The sequence below is a fragment of the Anomaloglossus baeobatrachus genome, chromosome 10 (genome assembly GCF_048569485.1).
Source record: "Anomaloglossus baeobatrachus isolate aAnoBae1 chromosome 10, aAnoBae1.hap1, whole genome shotgun sequence".
Lineage (NCBI taxonomy): Eukaryota > Metazoa > Chordata > Amphibia > Anura > Aromobatidae > Anomaloglossus > Anomaloglossus baeobatrachus.
The window spans coordinates 185,540,463-185,563,438 of NC_134362.1; the positions used below are offsets into that span (position 1 = coordinate 185,540,463).

The window sequence follows — 22,976 nt, forward strand, 5'->3', positions numbered from 1 at the left end:
GGGCATATTGAAATCCATCAGCCTGGAAAAATGTAATCTGTTTTGATATTATATATATATATATATATATATATATATATATAATAAGCTGTGTGTGTCTGTTAAAAGAATCCGCACCGTCGCATTTACAATCACAAAATTTTGCACAGATGCCTCATGTCTCTCAGGGAACATCATAGACTATGTTTTGACGGGAAAATTTAACCCCGCGCTTTAGTTAGTCTCCAAAAAACCTGCCTCCATTAAAGTCAATAGAGCTGCGAGCTGCAGGTCATTAATAGCAGCTATGATTGGTTGCTATAGGAATAAAATAAATTATTAGTATAAGAAGCTTATGTGTGAGGTGGGGAGACGGATAGAGAGAGACAGAAAGAGACAGACAAACAATCAAAGAGGCAGATGGACACAGTCAGACAGGGAAAGAGGCAGACAGGGGAAGAGACAGACACAGACAGACGAGGAAAGACAGACAGAGAGAGAGACACAGACAGACAGGGAAAGAGACTGACTGACAGATATATATATAACTGATATAGCAATGTATAATCATCTGGGCTTCATGTTAATATGGGAGCAATCCCAAAGATTAGTAGAAGTAGATGGAGGGAAAGGACGAAAGTGCATAGTCATGAGTTTGTGTATGGTAAGAGGAGGCCTCTGTTCTTCCAGCGGCAATAATGGATGACTATGGATGCAACGTGCAAAATAAAGAGCAGCTCTGGAGCACAAACTGCTGCACTGACAAGCATTGCGATATAAAGTAATTTTCATTTTCCTTTCTTTACAGCTCAAAGGAATCGCCCAGCTTCATGTGTTCCTCATGGTTCATAGGTGAAATGACTTCTCTTTTAAGGACGGACATTAGGTTCTCCGCTCTGCTTGTCTTCTTGCTTTTAGCCCCTCTTCCAGTGTGAGACGTCGGGGGGCAATGGCCGGAGGCTGTCGCCTGCTATTATCCACAGTAAGGCTGCGCTGCCTCTGGACTCTTTCCTGCTCCTTACACACTCCTGGACCCGGCCAGGTCCACCCTTACGCTCCGGTGTTTTATCACGCCGCAGTCTATGGCCACAGAACAGCTCTGGTTGACCAACATGGACGTCACAGCTACCAGGATTTATATCTCAGAAGCTTCGCACTATCTAAAGAAATAACTCATCATTTGGGTATCCCCAGAAATGACCTCCCTCCAGAAAGGGTGTCCTTTCTTTGTCCCAATGACTCCTCCTATGTGGTGTGTCAGTGGGCGGCGTGGATGAGTGGCGCCATTGCAGTGCCACTATTTAAGAATCACCCCCCTTTGGAGCTGGAGTACATATTGAAGGATTCCCAGACCGCACTGGTTGTTGCAGAGACGAACTACACGGATGTAATTGCGCCTTTAGCGGAGAAGTTGGGGATTGCAAACCTCACTGTAACTAATTACCCAAAGCACGGCACTACAGAACAGATCGTACAGGCAGAGTCCGACCATTTTGATCTGGATTGGAAAGGAAGGGGGGCTATGATTATTTATACCAGCGGAACCACTGGAAGACCAAAAGGGGTCCTGAGCACCCACCAGAACCTAAGCGCTATGGTAAGAAATCATGGAGACACACCATTAAAACGAGGGGCACAAAACCCATCATAGGGGCTTATCCTGGACTATGAAATTGATACCATATGATGAGATATTGATACGTCACCAATATCAGATCGGTGGGCGTCTGACACCCGGCACCGCCACAGCTCAGCAAATGACAACTTTGGTTCGCGATTGCTGCAAGTGCACAGTATATGGAGCCAGGACGGCTCAGCTCCACACACCGGAGTACTGCAGCGCAGATAACAGAGGCACGGAGCTGAGCTGCAGTACCCTAGAACAGCCACTACTCGGTGTATGCTGCTTCTCCTCCCATCGTGCACCTGCAAACATCTTAGGCCCCTTTCACACATCAGTTTTTTGCCATCAGTCGCAATCTGCCGTTTTGTGAAAAAAACGGATCCAGAGCAGGATCCGTTTTTTTTTTCTCATTGACTTGTATTAGTGGTGGATTGCGACGGATGGCCTCATATTTCATCTGTTGTGCGACGGATCCGTCGAAAAATGTTTGTCTGGCCGACGTAGCCGACGTCCAGATGAACGTTTTTTTGTGTCCGTCGCCCGTCATTTGTTATAATGGAAGCCTATGGGCACTAGATCTGTCGCAATCCATCAAATGACGGATTCCTGCGCTGGATCCATTTTTTGGCAATCGAGCATGCTCAGATGTGTAATTCCAGTTTCTAGTCAGAAATATTATTTCTCTCTCTCCTTCTCTTCTTCTCTCCCCTCCTCTCTCTCTTCTCTCTCCTTGTTCTCTCTCCTTGTTCTCTCTCCTTGTTCTCTCTCCTTGTTCTCTCTCCTTGTTCTCTCTCCTTGTTCTCTCTCCTTGTTCTCTCTCCTTGTTCTCTCTCCTTGTTCTCTCTCCTTCTCCTCTCTCCTTCTCCTCTCTCCTTCTCCTCTCTCCTTCTCCTTCTCCTCTCGCCTTCTCCTCTCGCCTTCTCCTCTCGCCTTCTCCTCTCGCCTTCTCCTCTCGCCTTCTTCTCCCCTCTCCTTCTTCTCCCCTCTCCTTCTTCTCCTCTCTCCTCCTTCTCCTTTCTCCTTCTCCTCTCGCCTTCTCCTCTCGCCTTCTCCTCTCGCCTTCTCCTCTCGCCTCCTCTCTCCTTCTTCTCCTCTCTCCTTCTTCTCCTCTCTCCTTCTTCTCCTCTCTCCTTCTTCTCCTCTCGCCTTCTCCTCTCGCCTTCTCCTCTCGCCTTCTCCTCTCGCCTTCTCCTCTCGCCTTCTCCTCTCGCCTTCTCCTCTCGCCTTCTCCTCTCGCCTTCTCCTCTCGCCTTCTCCTCTCGCCTTCTCCTCTCGCCTCCTTCTTCTCCTCTCTCCTTCTCCTCTCTCTCTCCTTCTCCTCTCTCTCTCCTTCTCCTCTCTCTCTCCTTCTCCTCTCTCTCTCCTTCTCCTCTCTCTCTCCTTCTCCTCTCTCTCTCCTTCTCCTCTCTCTCTCCTTCTCCTCTCTCTCTCCTTCTCCTCTCTCTCTCCTTCTCCTCTCTCTCTCCTTCTCCTCTCTCTCTCCTTCTCCTCTCTCTCTCCTTCTCCTCTCTCTCTCCTTCTCCTCTCTCTCTCCTTCTCCTCTCTCTCTCCTTCTCCTCTCTCTCTCCTTCTCCTCTCTCTCTCCTTCTCCTCTCTCTCTCCTTCTCCTCTCTCTCTCCTCCTTCTTCTTCTCCTCCTCTCCCCTCCTTCTTCTTCTCCTCCTCTCTCCTCCTTCTTCTTCTCCTCCTCTCTCCTCCTTCTTCTTCTCCTCCTCTCTCCTCCTTCTTCTTCTCCTCCTCTCTCCTCCTTCTTCTTCTCCTCCTCTCTCCTCCTTCTTCTTCTCCTCCTCTCTCCTCCTTCTTCTTCTCCTCCTCTCTCCTCCTTCTTCTTCTCCTCCTCTCTCCTCCTTCTTCTTCTCCTCCTCTCTCCTCCTTCTTCTTCTCCTCCTCTCTCCTCCTTCTCCTTCTCCTCTCTCTCTCCTTCTCCTCTCTCTCTCCTTCTCCTCTCTCTCTCCTCTCTCCTCTCCTCTCTCTCTCCTTCTCCTCTCTCTCTCCTTCTCCTCTCTCTCTCCTTCTCCTCTCTCTCTCCTTCTCCTCTCTCTCTCCTTCTCCTCTCTCTCTCCTTCTCCTCTCTCTCTCCTTCTCCTCTCTCTCTCCTTCTCCTCTCTCTCTCTCCTTCTCCTCTCTCTCTCTCCTTCTCCTCTCTCTCTCCTTCTCCTCTCTCTCTCCTTCTCCTCTCTCTCTCCTTCTCCTCTCTCTCTCCTTCTCCTCTCCTTCTCCTCTCTCTCTCTCTCTCCTTCTCCTCTCTCTCTCCTTCTCCTCTCTCTCTCCTTCTCCTCTCTCTCCTTCTCCTCTCTCTCCCTCTCCTCCTCTCTTCTTCTTCTCCTCCTCTCTCCTTCTTCTCCTCCTCTCTCCTTCTTCTCCTCCTCTCTCCTTCTTCTCCTCCTCTCTCCTTCTTCTCCTCCTCTCTCCTTCTTCTCCTCCTCTCTCCTTCTTCTTCTTCTCCTCCTCTCTCCTTCTTCTTCTTCTCCTCCTCTCTCCTTCTTCTTCTCCTCCTCCTCTCTCCTTCTTCTTCTCCTCCTCTCTCCTTCTTCTTCTTCTCCTCCTCTCTCCTTCTTCTTCTTCTCCTCCTCTCTCCTTCTTCTTCTTCTCCTCCTCTCTCCTTCTTCTTCTTCTCCTCCTCTCTCCTTCTTCTTCTTCTCCTCCTCTCTCCTTCTTCTTCTCCTCCTCCTCTCTCCTTCTTCTTCTTCTCCTCCTCTCTCCTTCTTCTTCTTCTCCTCCTCTCTCCTCCTTCTTCTTCTTCTCCTCCTCTCTCCTCCTTCTTCTTCTTCTCCTCCTCTCTCCTCCTTCTTCTTCTTCTCCTCCTCTCTCCTCCTTCTTCTTCTTCTCCTCCTCTCTCCTCCTTCTTCTTCTTCTCCTCCTCTCTCCTCCTCCTTCTTCTTCTCCTCCTCTCTCCTCCTTCTTCTTCTTCTCCTCCTCTCTCCTCCTTCTTCTTCTTCTCCTCCTCTCTCCTCCTTCTTCTTCTTCTCCTCCTCTCTCCTCCTTCTTCTTCTTCTCCTCCTCTCTCCTCCTTCTTCTCCTCCTCCTCCTCTCTCCTCCTTCTTCTTCTTCTCCTCCTCTCTCCTCCTTCTTCTTCTTCTCCTCCTCTCTCCTCCTTCTTCTTCTTCTCCTCCTCTCTCCTCCTTCTTCTTCTTCTCCTCCTCTCTCCTCCTTCTTCTTCTTCTCCTCCTCTCTCCTCCTTCTTCTTCTTCTCCTCCTCTCTCCTCCTTCTTCTTCTTCTCCTCCTCTCTCCTCCTTCTTCTTCTTCTCCTCCTCTCTCCTCCTTCTTCTTCTTCTCCTCCTCTCTCCTCCTTCTTCTTCTTCTCCTCCTCTCTCCTCCTTCTTCTTCTTCTCCTCCTCTCTCCTCCTTCTTCTTCTTCTCCTCCTCTCTCCTCCTTCTTCTTCTTCTCCTCCTCTCTCCTCCTTCTTCTTCTTCTCCTCCTCTCTCCTCCTTCTTCTTCTTCTCCTCCTCTCTCCTCCTTCTTCTTCTTCTCCTCCTCTCTCCTCCTTCTTCTTCTTCTCCTCCTCTCTCCTCCTCCTTCTTCTTCTCCTCCTCTCTCCTCCTCCTTCTTCTTCTCCTCCTCTCTCCTCCTCCTTCTTCTTCTCCTCCTCTCTCCTCCTCCTTCTTCTTCTCCTCCTCTCTCCTCCTCCTTCTTCTTCTCCTCCTCTCTCCTCCTCCTTCTTCTTCTCCTCCTCTCTCCTCCTCCTTCTTCTTCTCCTCCTCTCTCCTCCTCCTTCTTCTTCTCCTCCTCTCTCCTCCTCCTTCTTCTTCTCCTCCTCTCTCCTCCTCCTTCTTCTTCTCCTCCTCTCTCCTCCTCCTTCTTCTTCTCCTCCTCTCTCCTCCTTCTCCTCGCTTTCCCTCTTGCTTCTCTCCATTTCTTTCGCTCGCTCTTTTTCGCTCGCTCTTTCTGGGGTGATATAGGTTTTCATCAGCAAATAACCTTTGCCATGAAAAAAGTGCTACGACGGATCATTTTTTTTACTGGATCCGTCACATCAGTTTTACCACAATCTGTGACGGATCCGTCCCATCAGTCACAAACGGATTGTGACTGATGACAAAAAAACGATGTGTGAAAGGGGCCTTAGAGATAAGTCATTGGATCTGTGGGGTTCGACACCCAGCACCTCCACCGGTGTGATATTGATGACTTGTCCTAAGGATAGTCCATCAGTCTCACAGTCCTGGACCCTAGTGATGAAACCCATGACCAACAATAGGTATTAAATGTTCATAGTCTGATAATGTAATGTCTTCAAAAAACTTAAATACAAGATATGCAATCATAATATTAAGAATGTTGCGTCTGGTAACATCTAATTCACTAAAAGGTGCAGCTACTTAAGGCTCCCAATGGGTCAAGTAGTGAAGAAATGTCACCCAGGTTTTTTTTTTAGATAGTGCAAAGTGCCAAAACATGTAACTAATCCTCATTCATTATCTGCCGCTTCCTTCCCTCCAGGTGACCGCTCTGGTCAGTGAATGGTCGTGGACTAAATCTGATTGTATATTGCACATTCTGCCTCTTCATCACGTCCACGGAGCGGTCAACAAATTGCTGTGTCCGCTGTGGGTGGGGGCGACTTGTGTCATGCTCCCGGAATTCTCTCCAAAAAAGGTAAGAAAAGGGATTTGTGCATTTTAAAGGGACCGTGAGCAGCACAGATAATCACACACAATAAAACCTCCCGGCTTCCCTCACTCCTGAAGGATTGACTGTTCGACCCGACGGCATTACAGTACAGACCAAAAGTTTGGACACACCTCATTCGAAGAGTTTTTTCTTTATTTTCATGACTCTGAAAATTTGTAGATTCACAGTGAAGGCATCAAAACTATGAATTATCACATGTGGAATGAAATCCTTAAAAAAGTGTGAAACAACTGAAAATATGTCTTATATTCTAGGTTCTTCAAAGTAGCCACCTTTTGCTTTGATTCCTGCTTTGCACACTCTTGGCATTCTCTTAATGAGCTTCAAGAGGTAGTCACCGGAAATGGTTTTCACTTCACAGGTGTGCCCTGTCAGGTTTAATAAGTGGGATTTCTTGCCTTATAAATGGGGTTGGGACCATCAGTTGTGTTGTGCAGAAGTCTGATGGATACACAGCTGATAGTCCTACTGAATAGACTGTTAGAATTTGTATTATGGTAAGAAAAAAGCAGCTAAGTAAAGAAAAACGAGTGGCCATTATTACTTTAAGAAATGAAGGTCAGTCAGTCCGAAAAATTGGGAAAACGTTGAAAGTGTCCCCAAGTGCAGTGGCAAAAACCAAAGTCTACAAAGAAACTGGCTCACATGAGGACCGCCCCAGGAAAGGAAGACCAAGAGTCACCTCTGCTGCGGAGGATACGTTTATCCGAGTTACCAGCCTCAGAAATCGCAGGTTAACAGCAGCTCAGATTAGAGACCAGGTCAATGCCACACAGAGGTCTAGCAGCAGACACATCTCTAGAACAATTGTTAAGAGGAGACTTTGTGCAGCAGCCTTCATGGTAAAATAGCTGCTAGGAAACCTCTGCTAAGGACAGGCAACAAGCAGAAGAGACTTGTTTGGGCTATAGAACACAAGGAATGGACATTAGACCAGTGGAAATCTGTGCTTTGGTCTGAGGAGTCCAAATTTGAGATCTTTGGATCCAACCACCGTGGCTTTGTGCAACGCAGAAAATGGGAACGGATGGACTCTACATGGCTGATTCCCACCGTGAAGCATGGAGGAGGAGGTGTGATGGTGGGGGGGGCTTTGCTGGTGACACTGTTGGGGATTTATTCAAAATTGAAGGCATACTGAACCAGCATGGCTACCACAGCATCTTGCAGCGGCGTGCTATTCCATCCGGTTTGCGTTTAGTTGGACCATCATATATTTTTCAACAGGACAATGACCCCAAACACATCTCCAGGCTGTGTAAGGGCTATTTTACTAAGAAGGAGAGTGATGGGTGCTACGCCAGATGACCTGGCCTCCACAGTCACCAGACCTGAACCCAATCGAGATGGTTTGGGGTGAGCTGGACCGCAGAGTGAAGGCAAAAGGGCCAACAAGTGCTAAGCATCCCTGGGAACTCCTTCAAGACTGTTGGAAAACCATTTCCGGTGACTACCTCTTGAAGCTCATCAAGAGAATGCCAAGAGTGTGCAAAGCAGTAACCAAAGCAAAAGGTGGCTACTTTGAAGAACCTAGAATATAAGACATATTTTCAGTTGTGTCACCCTTTTTTGTTAAGTATTTCATTCCACATGTGGTAATTCAGTCTTGATGCCTTTAATGTGAATCTACAATTTTCAGAGTCCTGAAAATAAAGAAAACTCTTTGAATGAGAAGGTGTGTCCAAACTTTTGGTCTGTACTGTGTGTGTGTAATATATATATATATATATATATATATCTATAGATAGATATATAGATAGATATATAGATAGATATGTGTATATATATAGATATAGATATATATATTTTAATTTTATGGTATTATTTTTAAGTAAAATGAGCTAATATATGTGCATTTGTGTGTGTGTGTGTGTATATATATATTATAATGTTTTAGCTCTTTTTTCTTAGAAAATAATACCATAAAAATAAAATATATATATGCGTGTGTGTGTGTATGTATATATAATATAATATATATATATATTTCATACATAATTTTTTTGTTTTTTATTTTATTTTTATGGTATTATTTTTTTTAAGTAAAAAGAGCTAAAATAATGCGTTAAAAATGTCCCTTGCGCGTACAGTCTACAATACACAATCCTCCCTGTAATACGGGGCACGACCTGTTCTGCCAATTCAATTAAAAGCTTCCGACTCCCATCGATTGGAGATGACCATTAGCCGAGGACCCGGCCGCGTGGTCTGACGCCCGGCGTGGATTTTCCAGTCTCTCGCCCAGCTGCGCTGAATTAAGAGGTTGCTCTGCGGTCTTGATGTCTCTCTCAGCTGCAGTAAAGCAGGTTAATACTCGCAGCGTTTTGGAGAGAATTGTTCTGGGGCAGCGGTGTGAGGAGGAGGAGGGGAGCGGAGACTGCGATCAGCTCTGGGGAATAGGAAGCCTGGAGTTTTCGACAAGAACATGAGGGCGTCCGTGTACCGAGGGGAGAGATTCACCTCTAATCAGTCCTGAGATGAGTTGTGCACACAGCGCGGGGTGGAATGGGTCCGATGTCAGCCCCTATTAGCAATCACATACGTTAGTGGCGCGGGAGGGGGGAAAGGGAGTAGCAAGAAGTAAACCCATCCAGTCATCCTGTATGTATACACCATCTATATACCCCATAGGTGAACCCTGCGCGGTCGTATCACTGCTGCAGGTGTCTCCACAATCCCCATCTTCACCTCCTGGCTCGTCGTCTTTCCAGTCCTTGCTCATGTTATCCGCACAGTATCCTACGACAATATAGACACTTTGTGCATCAGTTATGGCTTTCATCCCCCATAGAGGACAATGTCAAAATACCCAAACTACTAATATGCAGGAAGGAGGCCAGCATACGTCTATTCTCACACCTCTGCTTTTATTATACATAACCTGTAGTACCTGTCTAATATTATATATATCCAGTATCAATCAAACCAGTCTGACGTATCTAGGAACTGTCCCAATTCTCATGCTTTTGTAATTTGTCATCCTTTTCTATGGGTGATTCTTCTTTGTCATCATTCTGCCAGCACTATAGGTGCAAGAACTTCCTTTCCTTCATTTTCATGTGTGCACTGCTCCTATTAATATCCAATGGCTTGCTGGCGTGAACTGAAAGTTCTCTCCATTATGTTTGGATTTAGTTTGACAGACAGGAGAGCAAGAATAGATAGAGACCCGCCCCGGCTCTGTGTATTGGGGCAAAGACCCACCCCTGCTTTGTGTATTGGGGCAAAGACCCGCCCCTGCTTTGTGTATTGGGGCAAAGACCCGCCCCTGCTTTGTGTATTGGGGCAAAGACCCGCCCCTGCTTTGTGTATTGGGGCAAAGACCCGCCCCTGCTTTGTGTATCGGGGTAAAAGACCCGCCCCTGCTTTGTGTATCGGGGTAAAAGACCCGCCCCTGCTTTGTGTATCGGGGTAAAAGACCCGCCCCTGCTTTGTGTATCGGGGTTAAAAGACCCGCCCCTGCTTTGTGTATCGGGGTTAAAAGACCCGCCCCTGCTTTGTGTATCGGGGGTAAAAGACCCGCCCCTGCGTTGTGTATCGGGGGTAAAAGACAAGCCCCTGCTTTGTGTAGGAGAGTAAAAGACCCGTCCCTGCTTTGTGTAGGGGGGGGTAAAATACCCGCCCCTGCTTTGTGTGGGGGGGTAAAAGACCCGCCCCTGCTTTGTGTAGGAGAGTAAAAGACCCGCCCCTGCTTTGTGTAGGAGAGTAAAAGACCTGCCCCTGCTTTGTGTAGGGGGTTAAAGACCCGCCCCTGTTTTTTGTATCGGGGCAAAGTCACAACCGACCTTTGTAGACCTACCCACACTTTGTGTAGGGGGCAAAGACGCCCCCTCCAAGTTCGTAAAAAAAAATTAGTAGAGTGATTCCTCCCTTACGTCTTGGTACATTTAATTTCTATCTTTCAGTATGTTTGTGGAAATACTAGTCAGGCAATTCCCTACTACATAGTATATAGCTGAGCTGACATTGTAACATGAGTGATGGCGGCCGTCCTGGTGACGTCCGGTCTTTCTGCCGGTCTCCAGCCCATGATGATGTGTTTTGCTCAGTCATCGTCCATTAGATATTTGCACATCACTGCTGGATAGTCCGGGATACATTATTGCAGAGGACGGGTTGTAAATTATCTAAGCTGTCGTCTTTAGAATATTCTACAAGTCTAAATCGCTGCACTCATTTCCTCTGAATATATTTAATATTCAGGATATTAACTGGACGGTTTTGCATCGCCTTTAGTATATGGGTCCTTTTGTGAACCCTCCATTAACCTCGGTCAGGACATACAAGATAAGAGGCCGGCGGCCGGAGGATACCGGAGCCAGCGAGCCAATGCACCCAACACGTGTGTCACGTCACATGCTATACAGTATGGCTGCCGCTGCGGTGGTCCCGGGTGGCACTGTAGGTCATTCCTTACCTTCTGGTGTCCACATTTATGATGTGACGGGTATAAACTTCGTCCTTTCTTTTCTCCAGGTTTGGGAGCACTTTCTGAGCACGGATCCCCCCTCTATCAACGTCTTCATGGCCGTACCCACCATCTACAGTAAGCTGATCGAATACTATGACGCCCACCTCACTAAGCCGGGCGTGAAGGACTTTGTGAAGGCAATGTGCCAGCAGAACATCAGGTATCGAGGGGCGTAAATGGAGGATTCCAACATTGCGGATCAGTAGGATATGCCACAAGTATCTGATAACAGGGTTTCTGAGAACGTTAGTCAACAACCCAAAGAGTAGAACCTTGTTTTAGCGGAAATCTAAGAATTGAGGTGTCTACCTATATGTTATACTAGCTGTAGTACCAAGCATTGTCCGGGATAGTAACGGTCTCTTTCTCACTCTCTCTGTTGTCTGTCTCTCTATCTCTTTGTTTGTCTGGGTCTGTCTGTCTGTCTCTTTCGTTGTTTGTCTGTCTCTTTCGTTGTTTGTCTGTCTCTCGTTGTTTGTCTGTCTCTTTCGTTGTCTGTCTGTCTGTGTCTTTCCCTGTCTGTGTCTTTCCCTGTCTCTGTCTCTTTGCCTGTCTCTGTCTCTTTGCCTGTCTCTGTCTCTTTGCCTGTCTCTGTCTCTTTGCCTGTCTCTGTCTCTTTGCCTGTCTCTGTCTCTTTGCCTGTCTCTGTCTCTTTGCCTGTCTCTGTCTCTTTGCCTCTCTCTGTCTCTTTGCCTCTCTCTGTCTCTTTGCCTCTCTCTGTCTCTTTGCCTCTCTCTGTCTCTTTGCCTCTCTCTGTCTCTTTGCCTCTCTCTGTCTCTTTGTCTGTCTGTCTCTTTCCCTGGCTGTATTGTTACACGCCAACATTTTTCTGAAGTTCTGGCTGCATTGTAGCTCCCAGCTCCATTGACTTTAATGGAGGCAGATTTTTTTGGTGAAATAACTGTAAAGCGAGGGGTTAAAAGTTGCCCTCAAAATATAGTCTATGATGTTCCCTGAGTCAAATGAGGTCTCTGTGATTGTAAATGCGACGGTGCGGATTCCTTTAGCGGACATACATACATACATACATACATACATACATACATACACTCAGCTTTATATGTTACATTTCCATCCTGAGTTTGCTGGGGGTTGTAGTTCTGACGCATTTGGAGGATAGCACCTTAAAAAACAAAACCCACTTCCGGGACCGGTGCGACTCCAGCAATGCTGGTGCTGTGTTCCGGCGGCCACGTGATCTTGTCTCTCGTGGCGGTTGATCGGCATCCTTCACACTTCTATCTGACATACCTGTGAAGACTGTAGCCTCAATTGGCCACTGTAAGACCACGGATCTCGTGTCCGCCAGGCAGCATTACACTGACATCTCTGGAATTGCGCCTTTCCATTTCTCAAAGTTTTATGAATATTTGATGGTGCTTCTGTGGTGGGACGTCAGCCCTGTCATGGTGGCCAACTGCATTTCTACTTTTCAGATTAATGGTGTCCGGGTCGTCGGCTCTTCCGGTGCCGATTTTGGAGCGCTGGAGAGAAATCACCGGTCACACGCTCCTAGAGAGATACGGTATGACGGAGATCGGCATGGCGCTCACAAACCCACTCAGTGGATCCCGTGTGCCAGGTAACTATAATATATGAGGGTATGGAAGACTGCAATATACAGTCATGGGCGAAAGTGTTGGCACCCGTGAAATTGATGCTGATAATGAAGTCGTTTTCCCAGAAAATGATTGTAATTACACGTTTTGTTATATACATATATATTTCCTTTGTGTGCATTGGAACAAAACCGAAAAAAGAAGGGAATTTTGTTTACTTACCGTAAATTCCTTTTCTTCTAGCTCCAATTGGGAGACCCAGACAATTGGGTGTATAGCTATTGCCTCTGGAGGCCACACAAAGTATTACACTTAAAAGTGTAAGGCCCCTCCCCTTCTGGCTATACACCCCCAGTGGGATCACTGGCTCACCAGTTTTAGTGCCAAAGCAAGAAGGAGGAAAGCCAATAACTGGTTTAAAGACCAATTCAATCCGAGGAAACATCGGAGAACTGAACCATACCACATGAACAACATGTGTACCCGAAAAAACAGAAAAACCCCGAGAAAACAGGGCGGGTGCTGGGTCTCCCAATTGGAGCTAGAAGAAAAGGAATTTACGGTAAGTAAACAAAATTCCCTTCTTCTTTGTCGCTCCATTGGGAGACCCAGACAATTGGGATGTCCAAAAGCAATCCCTGGGTGGGTAAAAGAATACCTCATGATAGGGCCGTCAAACGGCCCTCTCCTACAGGTGGCCAACCGCCGCCTGAATGACTTATCTACCTAGGCTGGCGTCTGCCGAAGCGTAGGTATGCATCTGATAATGCTTGGTAAAAGTAAGTAGACTCGACCAGGTGGGTGCCTGACACACCTGCTGAGCCGTAGCCTGGTGCCGTAATGCCCAGGATGCACCCACGGCTCTGGTAGAATGGGCCTTCGGCCTTGAGAGAACCAGAAGCCCAGTAGAACTGTAGGTTTCAAGAATTGGTTCCTCGAGCCCCCGAGCAAGGGTGGATCTGGAAGCTTGCGACTGTTTACGCCGACCAGCGACAAGGACAAAGAGTGCATCCGGGTGGCGCAGGAGCGCCATGCGGGAAGTAGAACCTGAGTGCTCTCACCAGAACCAACAGATGCAAATCTTTCTGAAATTGATGGACTGGACGAGGACACAAAGAAGGTGAGGTGATATCCTGATTGATATGAAAATGGGATACCACCTTAGGGAGAAATTCCGGAACCGGACGCAGAACTACCCTGTCCTGGTGAAGGACCAGGAAGGGAGTTTGTATGAGAGCGTTGCTAGCTCGGAAACTCTCCTAAGAGACGAGACCGTTACTAGAAGGCCACTTCCCGTGAAAAACGGGAAGGGAGACATCCTTCAAAGGCTCGAAAGGCGGCATCTGGAGAGCAATTAGAACCTTGTTCAGATCTCAGGGCTCTAACGGCCGCTTGTACGGAGTGCTGAGAAGACAAACTCCCCGTAGGAACGTGCGTACCTGAGGAAGTCGTCGTTTCTGAAAAAATACAGATAGCGCTGAGACTTGTCCCTAAAGGGAACTGAGCGACAACCCATTTTCCTACCTAGATTGCAGGAAGGAAGGAAACATAGACGATGCAACCGGCCAGGGAGAAACACCCTGCGCCGAGCACCGAGATAAGAACATCTTCCACGTCCTGTGGTCAATCTTGGCGGACGTTGGTATGCTAGCCTGTCTCATGGTGGCAACCACGTCCTGAGGTAATCCTGACGACACTAGGTTCCAGGACTCAATGCCACACCATCCGGTTGAGGGCCGTAGAATTCAAATGGAAGAATGGCCCTTGAGACAGCCAGTCTGATTGGTCTGGTAGTGCCCCCGGTTAGCCTACCGTGAGGCACCACAGAACCGAGTACCACAACATCCTCGGCCAATTTGTAGCGACGAGGATGGCGCGGCCGCAGTCGGTCTTGATCTAGCGCAGTACTCTGGGCAACAATGCCAGAGGTGGCACCTAAGGTAGCTGGAACTGCGACCAATGCTGAACTAAGGCGTTTGCCGCCAGAGCTCGATGATTGTGAAACCGTGCCATGAAGCTGGCACATTGTTGTTGTGCCGTGACGCCATTAGATCGACGTCCGGCCTCTGTCAGCGGCGCCAGATCTCCTGAAACCCGTCCGGGTGAGGAGACCATACTCTTTCGGCCACACCTCAGCGACTTAGGAAGTCAGCTTCCTAGTTTCCACACTTGGGATGTGAATTGTGGATATGGTGGATGCCGTGTCTTCCACCCACATCAGAACCTGCCGGACTTCCTGGAAGGCTTGCCGGTTGCGCGTTCTTCCTTGGTGGTTGATGTATGCCACCGCTGTGGAGCTGTCCGACTGAAGTCGGATATGCTTGCTTTCCAGCCGCTGTTGGAAGGATTGTAGGGCAAGATACACTGCTCTGTGTTCAAGAACATTGATCTGAAGAGTGGACTCTTGCTGAGTCCACGTACCCTGAGCGCTGTAGTGGAGAAAAACTGCTCCCCACCCTGATAGACTCGCGTCTGTCGTAACTATCGCCCAGGACGGGGATAGGAAGGACCTTCTTTTTGACCAAGAGGTGAGAAGAAGCCACCACCGTAGAGATTCCTTGGCCGCCTAAGAAAGAACGACGACTCTGTTGAGGGACGTCGACTCCTCGTCCCATTGGCGGAGAATGTCCCATTGTAGTGGACGCAGTAAAACTGCGCGAAAGGAACTGCCTCCATTGCTACCATCTTACGTAGGAAGTGCATGAGGCGTCTCAATGTGTGCGACTGGTTCTTAAAGAAGAGCTTGCAGCCCGTAGTGAATGCTGTTTGTCTAGCGGCAGCTTCACTATCGCTGAGAGAGTAAGAAACTCTATGCCTAGATATGTTATCGATAGGGTCGGGGTCGGATCTGACTTTAAAAAGTTGATGATCCACCCAAAACTCTAGAGAGTCTCCAGCGCAACGTTCGGGCAGTGTTGGCATGTTTCCTAAGAGAGTGCCTTGACAAGTAGATCGTCTAAATACGGGACCACAGAGTGACCCTGAGAGTGCAGGACTGTGACTACTGCTGCCCTGACCTTGGCGAAGACCAGTTGGACTGTCGCTAGCCGGAAGGTAGAGCTACGAACAGAGGGTGTTCGTCTCCTATAACGAAGCGTAGAAACGCTAGTGCTCTGGATCAATCGGCACGTGTGGATAAGCATCCTTGATGCCTAATGATGCTAGGAAATATCCTTGGGACCTTGAGGCGATGACATGGCGGAGGGATTCCATCCGGAACCGCCTGGTGTCCACGAGCTTGCTGAGCATTTTTAGATCCAGAACGGGACGGAACGGCCCGTTGTTATAGGTACCGCAAAGAATTTGGGGTAAAAACCGTGACCTTGTTCCTGAAGAGGAACGGGGGTCATCACTCTTTCTGCCTATAGAGTGCACCCTGTTTGCAGAAGAGCAGCGGCCCGGCCGGGAGGTGGAGAAATTCTGAAGAATCGAGTTGGAGGACGAGAAGTGAGCTCTATCCTGTACCCGTGAGACAGAATGTCTCACACTCAATGGTCATTGACCTATGGCAGCTAAATATCGCCAAGGCGGGAGAGCCTGCTACCGACCGAGGCCGCAAGTCATGAGGAAGCCGCCTTGGAAGCGGGTTTTCAGACTGTCGCTTTTTTGGGCGAGACTGAGCCCGCTAAGAATCTTAGCTCCTCTGATCCTTTTGAGTCCACATTGGACGAGGAAAAATGGGACCTGCCCGAGCCTCGAAAAGGCCGAAAACCCCGACTGCCTCTTGCTCTGTTGGGGTTTGTTGTGTCCGGGCTGAGGAAAGGATGAATCCTTACCCCTGGACTGTTTGATGGTTACATCCAACGCTCACCAAACAGTCGGTCAGCAGAAAAAGGCAACTGGTTAGGCAACCTTTTTTGGAAGCAGAATCTGCCTTCCATTCACTTAACGAGCAGACCAGGCTCTGCTTAAAAACACGGAGTAGCGGAGGCTACCGCCGCACGGTTCGCAGAGTCCAGGACAACCTGAATCGCGTAAGAAACAAATGCAGACATTTGAGAGGTTAAGGATGCCACCTGCGGCACAGATGTACGTGTAACCGTGTCAATCTGTGTAAGACAAGCTGAAATAGCTTGGAGTGCCCCAAGGGAGAGAATGCCGGAGCCAACGGTGCGCCGACAGCCTCATAGATGGCTTTCGACCAGAGATCCATCTGTCTGTCAGTGGCATCTTTGAGTTTGCAGTTCCATCTCCCACTGCAACTATGGATCTAGCTACAAGCCTGGAGATTGGAGGATGCCGCTCGGGACATTGGGTCCAGTCCTTGACCAAGTCAGGGGACAGGGATAACGTGTATCCTAAGCCGTTTGGAGAAGCGCATATCTGGATAAGCGTGGTGTTCCTGGACTGCCTCTCTGAAGGCAGAGTGGTCCAGAAAAATACGTGAAGCTGACTCCTCCACTGGAGGAGCTGTGAGAAATAACCCACATTCTATAGATGGACGCTATAAGATTATTTACTATGGCGTCACAATCAGGTGTATCCAGATTGAGAGCGGTCTCAGGATCAGGAATCTGAGCCGCTACTTCGCCTCATTACACAGCGAGTCCTTCTGCTAGGACCTGATGAAACCGAGGCCGCTCATAGCGAGCCCACTTAGGCTGTCTGGGACTGACGTCCGTGCAGAGCCGTGACTCTGGGATGCGTGTGACATTCCCGGGAGCTGTTAGTTATTCACACTGAGGGGGGCCATGGATCAATGATTCAACAGTGCCCATATTGTGAGAGACATGTCCGGACTGCTAGGCTTCTAGTATCATAGCCATAGTCTCAGAAAAACTGTCAGTAAATACTGCAGACACCGTTCCTCATCCCCTGGCCCTTAGTGCATACAATGGGAGTCTATGTACCTGCCGGCCGTATAGCCGTACATGCTGTACCAGCTGTATAGAAAAACATGTGGTTCTGCACCTGTTGTTTTACACAGAGAATATGCTGATAACTCCTCCGCATAATCCAGGAGGGTATATACAACGTGCGACCAAACAGTGCAATGTATATAGTACAAGCATATCTATAAGTGCACTTCTGCACTAGTGGGGGTTAGCACCACAGGTGCTGCTTAACGCCTGTTACAGCGATTGTGTGACTATCAGAATGCCAGGGTCTTCCACACTTGTCTCTGTATCGTACAGAAACTGACACTAATGGCTGCCGGTGTCCTTGTAGAGAAGGAAGCCGTGGGCGTGCCTGAGAAAGTGCGGGAATCCGGATTCACAGTGCACACAGTGAGAGGGGTGGAGTATGCAAAACATACTCCAGCTCTCAGCTCTGCTCTATGCAGCGTCACGCCCCTACCCTGACTGTCAGGGCTGTGGGCGGTAACGAAGGGAGACTAGGCCCAGAAGCCGGGGACTCGAGTTAACAGCGCGGCCGCCGTAAAAGCGCGGGCCGCGCTGAAGTCCCCGGCGCACCACAAGTGCCAGCCGCGCCGCAGTTTCCAGCGGCCGGCGCGACCGATTCATAGAAGTGGCCAGCGTCCCGCCCCTCTCCTGACTGGCAGGTCTGGGGGCGGGGAACGAACGGAAGCAGGCCGCAAAAGCCGGACTCTAGTTATCAGCGCGGCCGCCGTAAAAGCGCGGGCCGCGCTGAAGTCCCCGGCGCACCACAAGTGCCAGCCGCGCCGCTGCCAGCGGCCGGCGCGACCGATTCCTGGAAGTGGCCAGCGTCCCGCCCCTCTCCTGACTGGCAGGTCTGGGGGCGGGAACGAACGGAAGCAGGCCGCAAAAGCCGGGGACTCTAGTTATCAGCGCGGCCGCCGTAAAAGCGCAGGCCGCGCTGAAGTCCCCGGCGCACTACAAGTGCCAGCCGCGCCGCAGTCCCAGCGGCCGGCGCGACCAATTCCCATAAGTGAGCCTGCTTCAGCAAAGCTGAATGAGGCCATGGCACAGGCGCCGCAGCGCTGATGTCCCCCGGCGCACTACAACACCCAGCATGCTGCGGTGTGAGCGCCAAATGCACGGGGACACAGAGTACCTTGAGGAAGCAGGGCCATGTCCCTGATGTACTCCGCTCCATCCAGCATCTTCTCCAGGGGCTGTAGATGGAGCACGGTCTCAGTGCCTGGAGACCGGTAAATCCCACTTCACCCAGAGCCCTGTAAAAAGGGATGGGGAAGGAATCAGCATGTGGGCTCCTGCCGCCGTACCCGCAATGGGTACCTCAACCTTACAAACACCTCCGACATACAGTGGGGTGAGAAGGGAGCATGCTGGGGACACTATATGTGTCCTCTTTTCTTCCATCCGACATAGTCAGCAGCTGCTGCTGACTAAAAAGTGGAGCTATGCGTGGATGTGTTGCCTCCTTCGCACAAAGCACAAAACTGGTGAGCCAGTGATCCCACTGGGGGTGTATAGCCAGAAGGGGAGGGGCCTTACACTTTTAAGTGTAATACTTTGTGTGGCCTCCAGAGGCAATAGCTATACACCCAATTGTCTGGGTCTCCCAATGGAGCGACAAAGAAAATGGTCATAATTTCATGCAAAACTCCAAAAATATCAGTACAAAATTGTTGTCCCCCTGAGCTTAATATTTGGCTGCACCCTGTATGCCTTGGAGTAAATCCCTTCCATCAGTCGCGTCCTATAACCCTCCACAAGCTTCGTCTCCTCTCACCAGAAATCTCAGACTATTCTTTATAATCTGCTCCACGTCTCTCATATTTGAAGGCTTCTCTTCTCTCTTCTTCTCCTCTTCTCTCTTCTCTCCTCCTCTTCTCCTCTTCTCTCCTCCTCTTCTCCTCTTCTCCCCTCTTCTCTCCCCTCTTCTCTCCCCTCTTCTCTCCTCCTCTTCTCTCCTCCTCTTCTCTCCCCTCTTCTTCTCTCTCCTCCTCTTCTCTCTCCTCCTCTTCTCTCTCCTCCTCTTCTCTCTCCTCTTCTCTCTCCTCCTCTTCTCTCTCCTCCTCTTCTCTCTCCTCCTCTTCTCTCTCCTCCTCTTCTCTCGCCTCCTCTTCTCTCGCCTCCTCTTCTCTCTCCTCCTCTTCTCTCTCCTCCTCTTCTCTCTCCTCCTCTTCTCTCTCCTCCTCTTCTCTCTCCTCCTCTTCTCTCTCCTCCTCTTCTCTCTCCTCCTCTTCTCTCTCCTCCTCTTCTCTCTCCTCCTCTTCTCTCTCCTCCTCTTCTCTCTCCTCCTCTTCTCTCTCCTCCTCTTCTCTCTCCTCCTCTTCTCTCTCCTCCTCTTCTCTCTCCTCCTCTTCTCTTCGCTCCTCTTCTCTTCGCTCCTCCTCTTCTTATATCCGGTCTCTTTGCTGCCACTTCAGAACTCTCCAGAACTTTGTTTCCATCCATTTCTGGGGGCTTTTTGAAGTGTTTGGGGTCATTGTTCTGCTGGAAGCCCCATGACCAGGACCCAAACCCAGCTTTCTTACACTGAGCACTACATTGCCACCCAAAACTCGTTGGTAGCTTCACATTTCATGATGTTTTGCACAGAGTCAGTGCCAGAGGCAGCAAAACAACCACAAATATATCTGACCTCCACCATACCTGACTGTAGGTCCTGTCTTCTTTTCTTTGTAGGCCTTATTCAGTTTTCAGTAAACAGTAGAATGATGTGCTTTACCAAAAAGCTCTGTCTTGGTCTCATCTGTCCACCAGACGCTTTCCCAGAAGGATTTTGATTAATCACGTACATTTTGGAAAACTGCAGTCTAGCTTCCTAAGTCTCTGTGTCAGCAGTAGGGTCCTCCTGGGTCTCCTCCATAGTGTTTCATTTCATTCAGATGTAGAGAGATAGTTCTCTCTGACACTGATGCTCATGAGCCTGCAGGACAGATTTTTTTCCGTAACTTGAATGGGGTTTATCCACCATCCGGACTATCCTGCGTGTCATCACTTTTTCTCTTCCGTCCACTTCCAGGGAGATTAGCTACAGTGCCATGGGCTGTAAACTTCTTCATTATGTTGTGCACTGTAGATAAAGGAACATCAAGATCTTAATATTATTGATATTTTTAACAATTTTATTCTCAAGTCCTCAGACAGTTCTCTCCTCCTCTTTCTGTTCTCCATGATTAGTGCGGCACACACAGACACACTTCTCCCCTTTTTATCCGATTTCAGGTGTGATTTTCATATTGCCCACTCCTGTTACGTGCCAGAGGCGAGTTTAAAAGAGCATCACACAATTTTAGAAAAGTGCCAACAATTATGCCCAGCCCATTTTTGAGGTTTTGTGTGAAATCATGTCCAATTTTTATGTTTCTCCCTCTTTTGTTATTTTTTTTGTTGTTGTTTTGGTTCGATACACACAAAGGAAATAAACGTGTTGATTATTTAGACTTTGCACCAAATTTATCTCAAATTTATTTACTTTTGTCTAAATGTTGCCCCCATCTTGTGGTGGGACGTTTAGGTCATGTGATTGTCTGCGGCGGGCTAATGCAAACCCGCCAGCAATGATTTTACGTCTCGACGGGATGATGATGGAGGGGGGGGAGGCATAATTTTCTGCTATAATATGAGGATACAGACGTCCCCCCCTTTTTATAAGTGTGTTGCGGAAAGGGTTAATTCTACTGCATTTGCCATAGTTTCTCTCCTCGTCCTCGCTCTCTTTTCTTCACGCACAGAGCTATGAATTATTCATGGCCGGCTCACGCCTCGCCGGGTCTAATCAGCGCTTTAATTGGAGGTTTAGATCACAGTTGGCTAATGGCTGCTCCAGCGGGGACCCGGCGCATTGTGACAGGCGGATCGCAGTGTGTCTTATCACCGGCCTGTCTCAATCCTCCCAGGGCCCCACCGTACACAGCAGCATGTGGACCCCCCTGAGCCTTAGCACATGCAGCATCCTCAATTACACAGCCCCGCTCTCGGAAGAAGCCTCCGTATAGTGGATTTCGCCGGCGGTGGGGGGAATCGGGACATGTGTGCATCAAGGACGCCCGGCTGCTGCTGGGTTTACTGAGACTATGCGAACTAACGTGCCTCCACATTTTACTTCTGCACGGTCCATATGTATTATATACGTGTTAGTATAGGTCTATATTTGCATTTTCCATATTTCATTTGTATTAGGATATATATTTTTTTTTTTTTTTATTCATGGCCAAAATTAGTTTACCTATTGCATTGATTTGACGCAGAAACGTGGCCACAAGCGGATGAACGGGGTCAGCGTAGACGCGGAGGAATGGGGTTGACTTAGACGCTGATGAACAAGGTCGACATAGATGGAGATAAACAGGGTCAACATAGACGTAGAGGAACAGGGTCAACATAGACATGGATTAACGTGGTAGATGCAGATGAACGTGGCCGGCTTAGAAGCAGATAAACAGAGTTGACGTAGACACGGATAAACAGGGTCAACGTAGACTCAGCTGGACACAGACGCTGACGGTGGGGGGGGCGGAGGGAGATGCGGACCGACGGGGGGCAGAGGGGGAGGCGGACCGACGGGGGCGGAGGGAGAGGCGGCCGGACGGGGGCGGAGGGGAGAGGCGGCCGGACGGGGGCGGAGGGAGAGGCGGCCGGACGGGGGCGGAGGGAGAGGCGGCCGGACGGGGGCGGAGAGAGAGGCGGCCGGACGGGGGCAAAGAGAGAGGCGGCCGGACGGGGGCGGAGAGAGAGGCGGCCGGACGGGGGCGGAGAGAGAGGCGGCCGGACGGGGGCGGAGAGAGAGGCGGCCGGACGGGGGCGGAGAGAGAGGCGGCCGGACGGGGGGCGGAGAGAGAGGCGGCCGGACGGGGGCGGAGGCAGACGCGGCCGGACGGGGGCGGAGGCAGACGCGGTCGGACGGGGGGCGGAGGCAAACGCTAATGAACAAGGTCAACATTGATGGAGATAAACAGGGTCAACGTAGACACCAATGAACAAGGTCAATATAGACGCGATTTAAAATGGTAGATGCTGATGAACGTGGCTGGCTTAGACACAGATAAACAGGGTCAACATAGACGCGGCTGAACGGGGGCGGCCGTAGACGCGGCTGAACGGGGGGGCGGCCGTAGACGCGGCTGAACGGGGGGGCGGCCGTAGACGCGGCTGAACGGGGGGGGCGGCCGTAGACGCGGCTGAACGGGGGGGGCGGCCGTAGACGCGGCTGAACGGGGGGGGCGGCCGTAGACGCGGCTGAACGGGGGGGCGGCCGTAGACGCGGCTGAACGGGGGGGCGGCCGTAGACGCGGCTGAACGGGGGGGGCGGCCGTAGACGCGGCTGAACGGGGGGGCGGCCGTAGACGCGGCTGAACGGGGGGGGCGGCCGTAGACGCGGCTGAACGGGGGGGCGGCCGTAGACGCGGCTGAACGGGGGGGCGGCCGTAGACGCGGCTGAACGGGGGGGGCGGCCGTAGACGCGGCTGAACGGGGGGGCGGCCGTAGACGCGGCTGAACGGGGGGGGCGGCCGTAGACGCGGCTGAACGGGGGGCGGCCGTAAACGCGGCTGAACGGGGGGCGGCCGTAGACGCGGCTGAACGGGGTCAATGAAAATGACTGGTATGAAAAAAATAGATTTGGATAGGAATCTGCAGATGACGGGGATGACCATGCTTTAAGTAAGCACCCATGACTTCAACTAGGTCTCAAAAGAAAAGTTATATATGAGTACAAATAATATTTCTGTGCCTGACTCCGCCCCCTTGGCTATAAAAAAAACAAACAAAAAAAAACACTTTCCAAATCTGGATGATATATTTTCATATACTCCTGTTCTTCTTCTTTTTTTTTTTTTTGGCCAGGATCAGTTGGCAACCCTCTACCAGGAGTAGA

The 22,976-nt window shown here is 49.9% G+C and overlaps 1 protein-coding gene across 4 annotated transcripts in view; it reads left to right on the top strand.

Annotated features, from left to right (window-relative positions):
* The window catches only part of ACSF3 (acyl-CoA synthetase family member 3), a 132,996-nt gene that overhangs the window by 95,764 nt on the left and 14,256 nt on the right, over nt 1-22,976 (top strand). For all 4 annotated transcript variants that reach the window (XM_075325939.1, XM_075325938.1, XM_075325937.1 and 1 more), the window contains exons 2-5: nt 788-1,576; nt 6,045-6,200; nt 10,713-10,867; nt 12,144-12,289. In XM_075325939.1, the coding sequence (XP_075182054.1) occupies nt 929-1,576; nt 6,045-6,200; nt 10,713-10,867; nt 12,144-12,289 (1,105 nt within the window). In that variant the 5' untranslated portion in view covers nt 788-928. The remainder of the gene's footprint in view (nt 1-787; nt 1,577-6,044; nt 6,201-10,712; nt 10,868-12,143; nt 12,290-22,976) is intronic.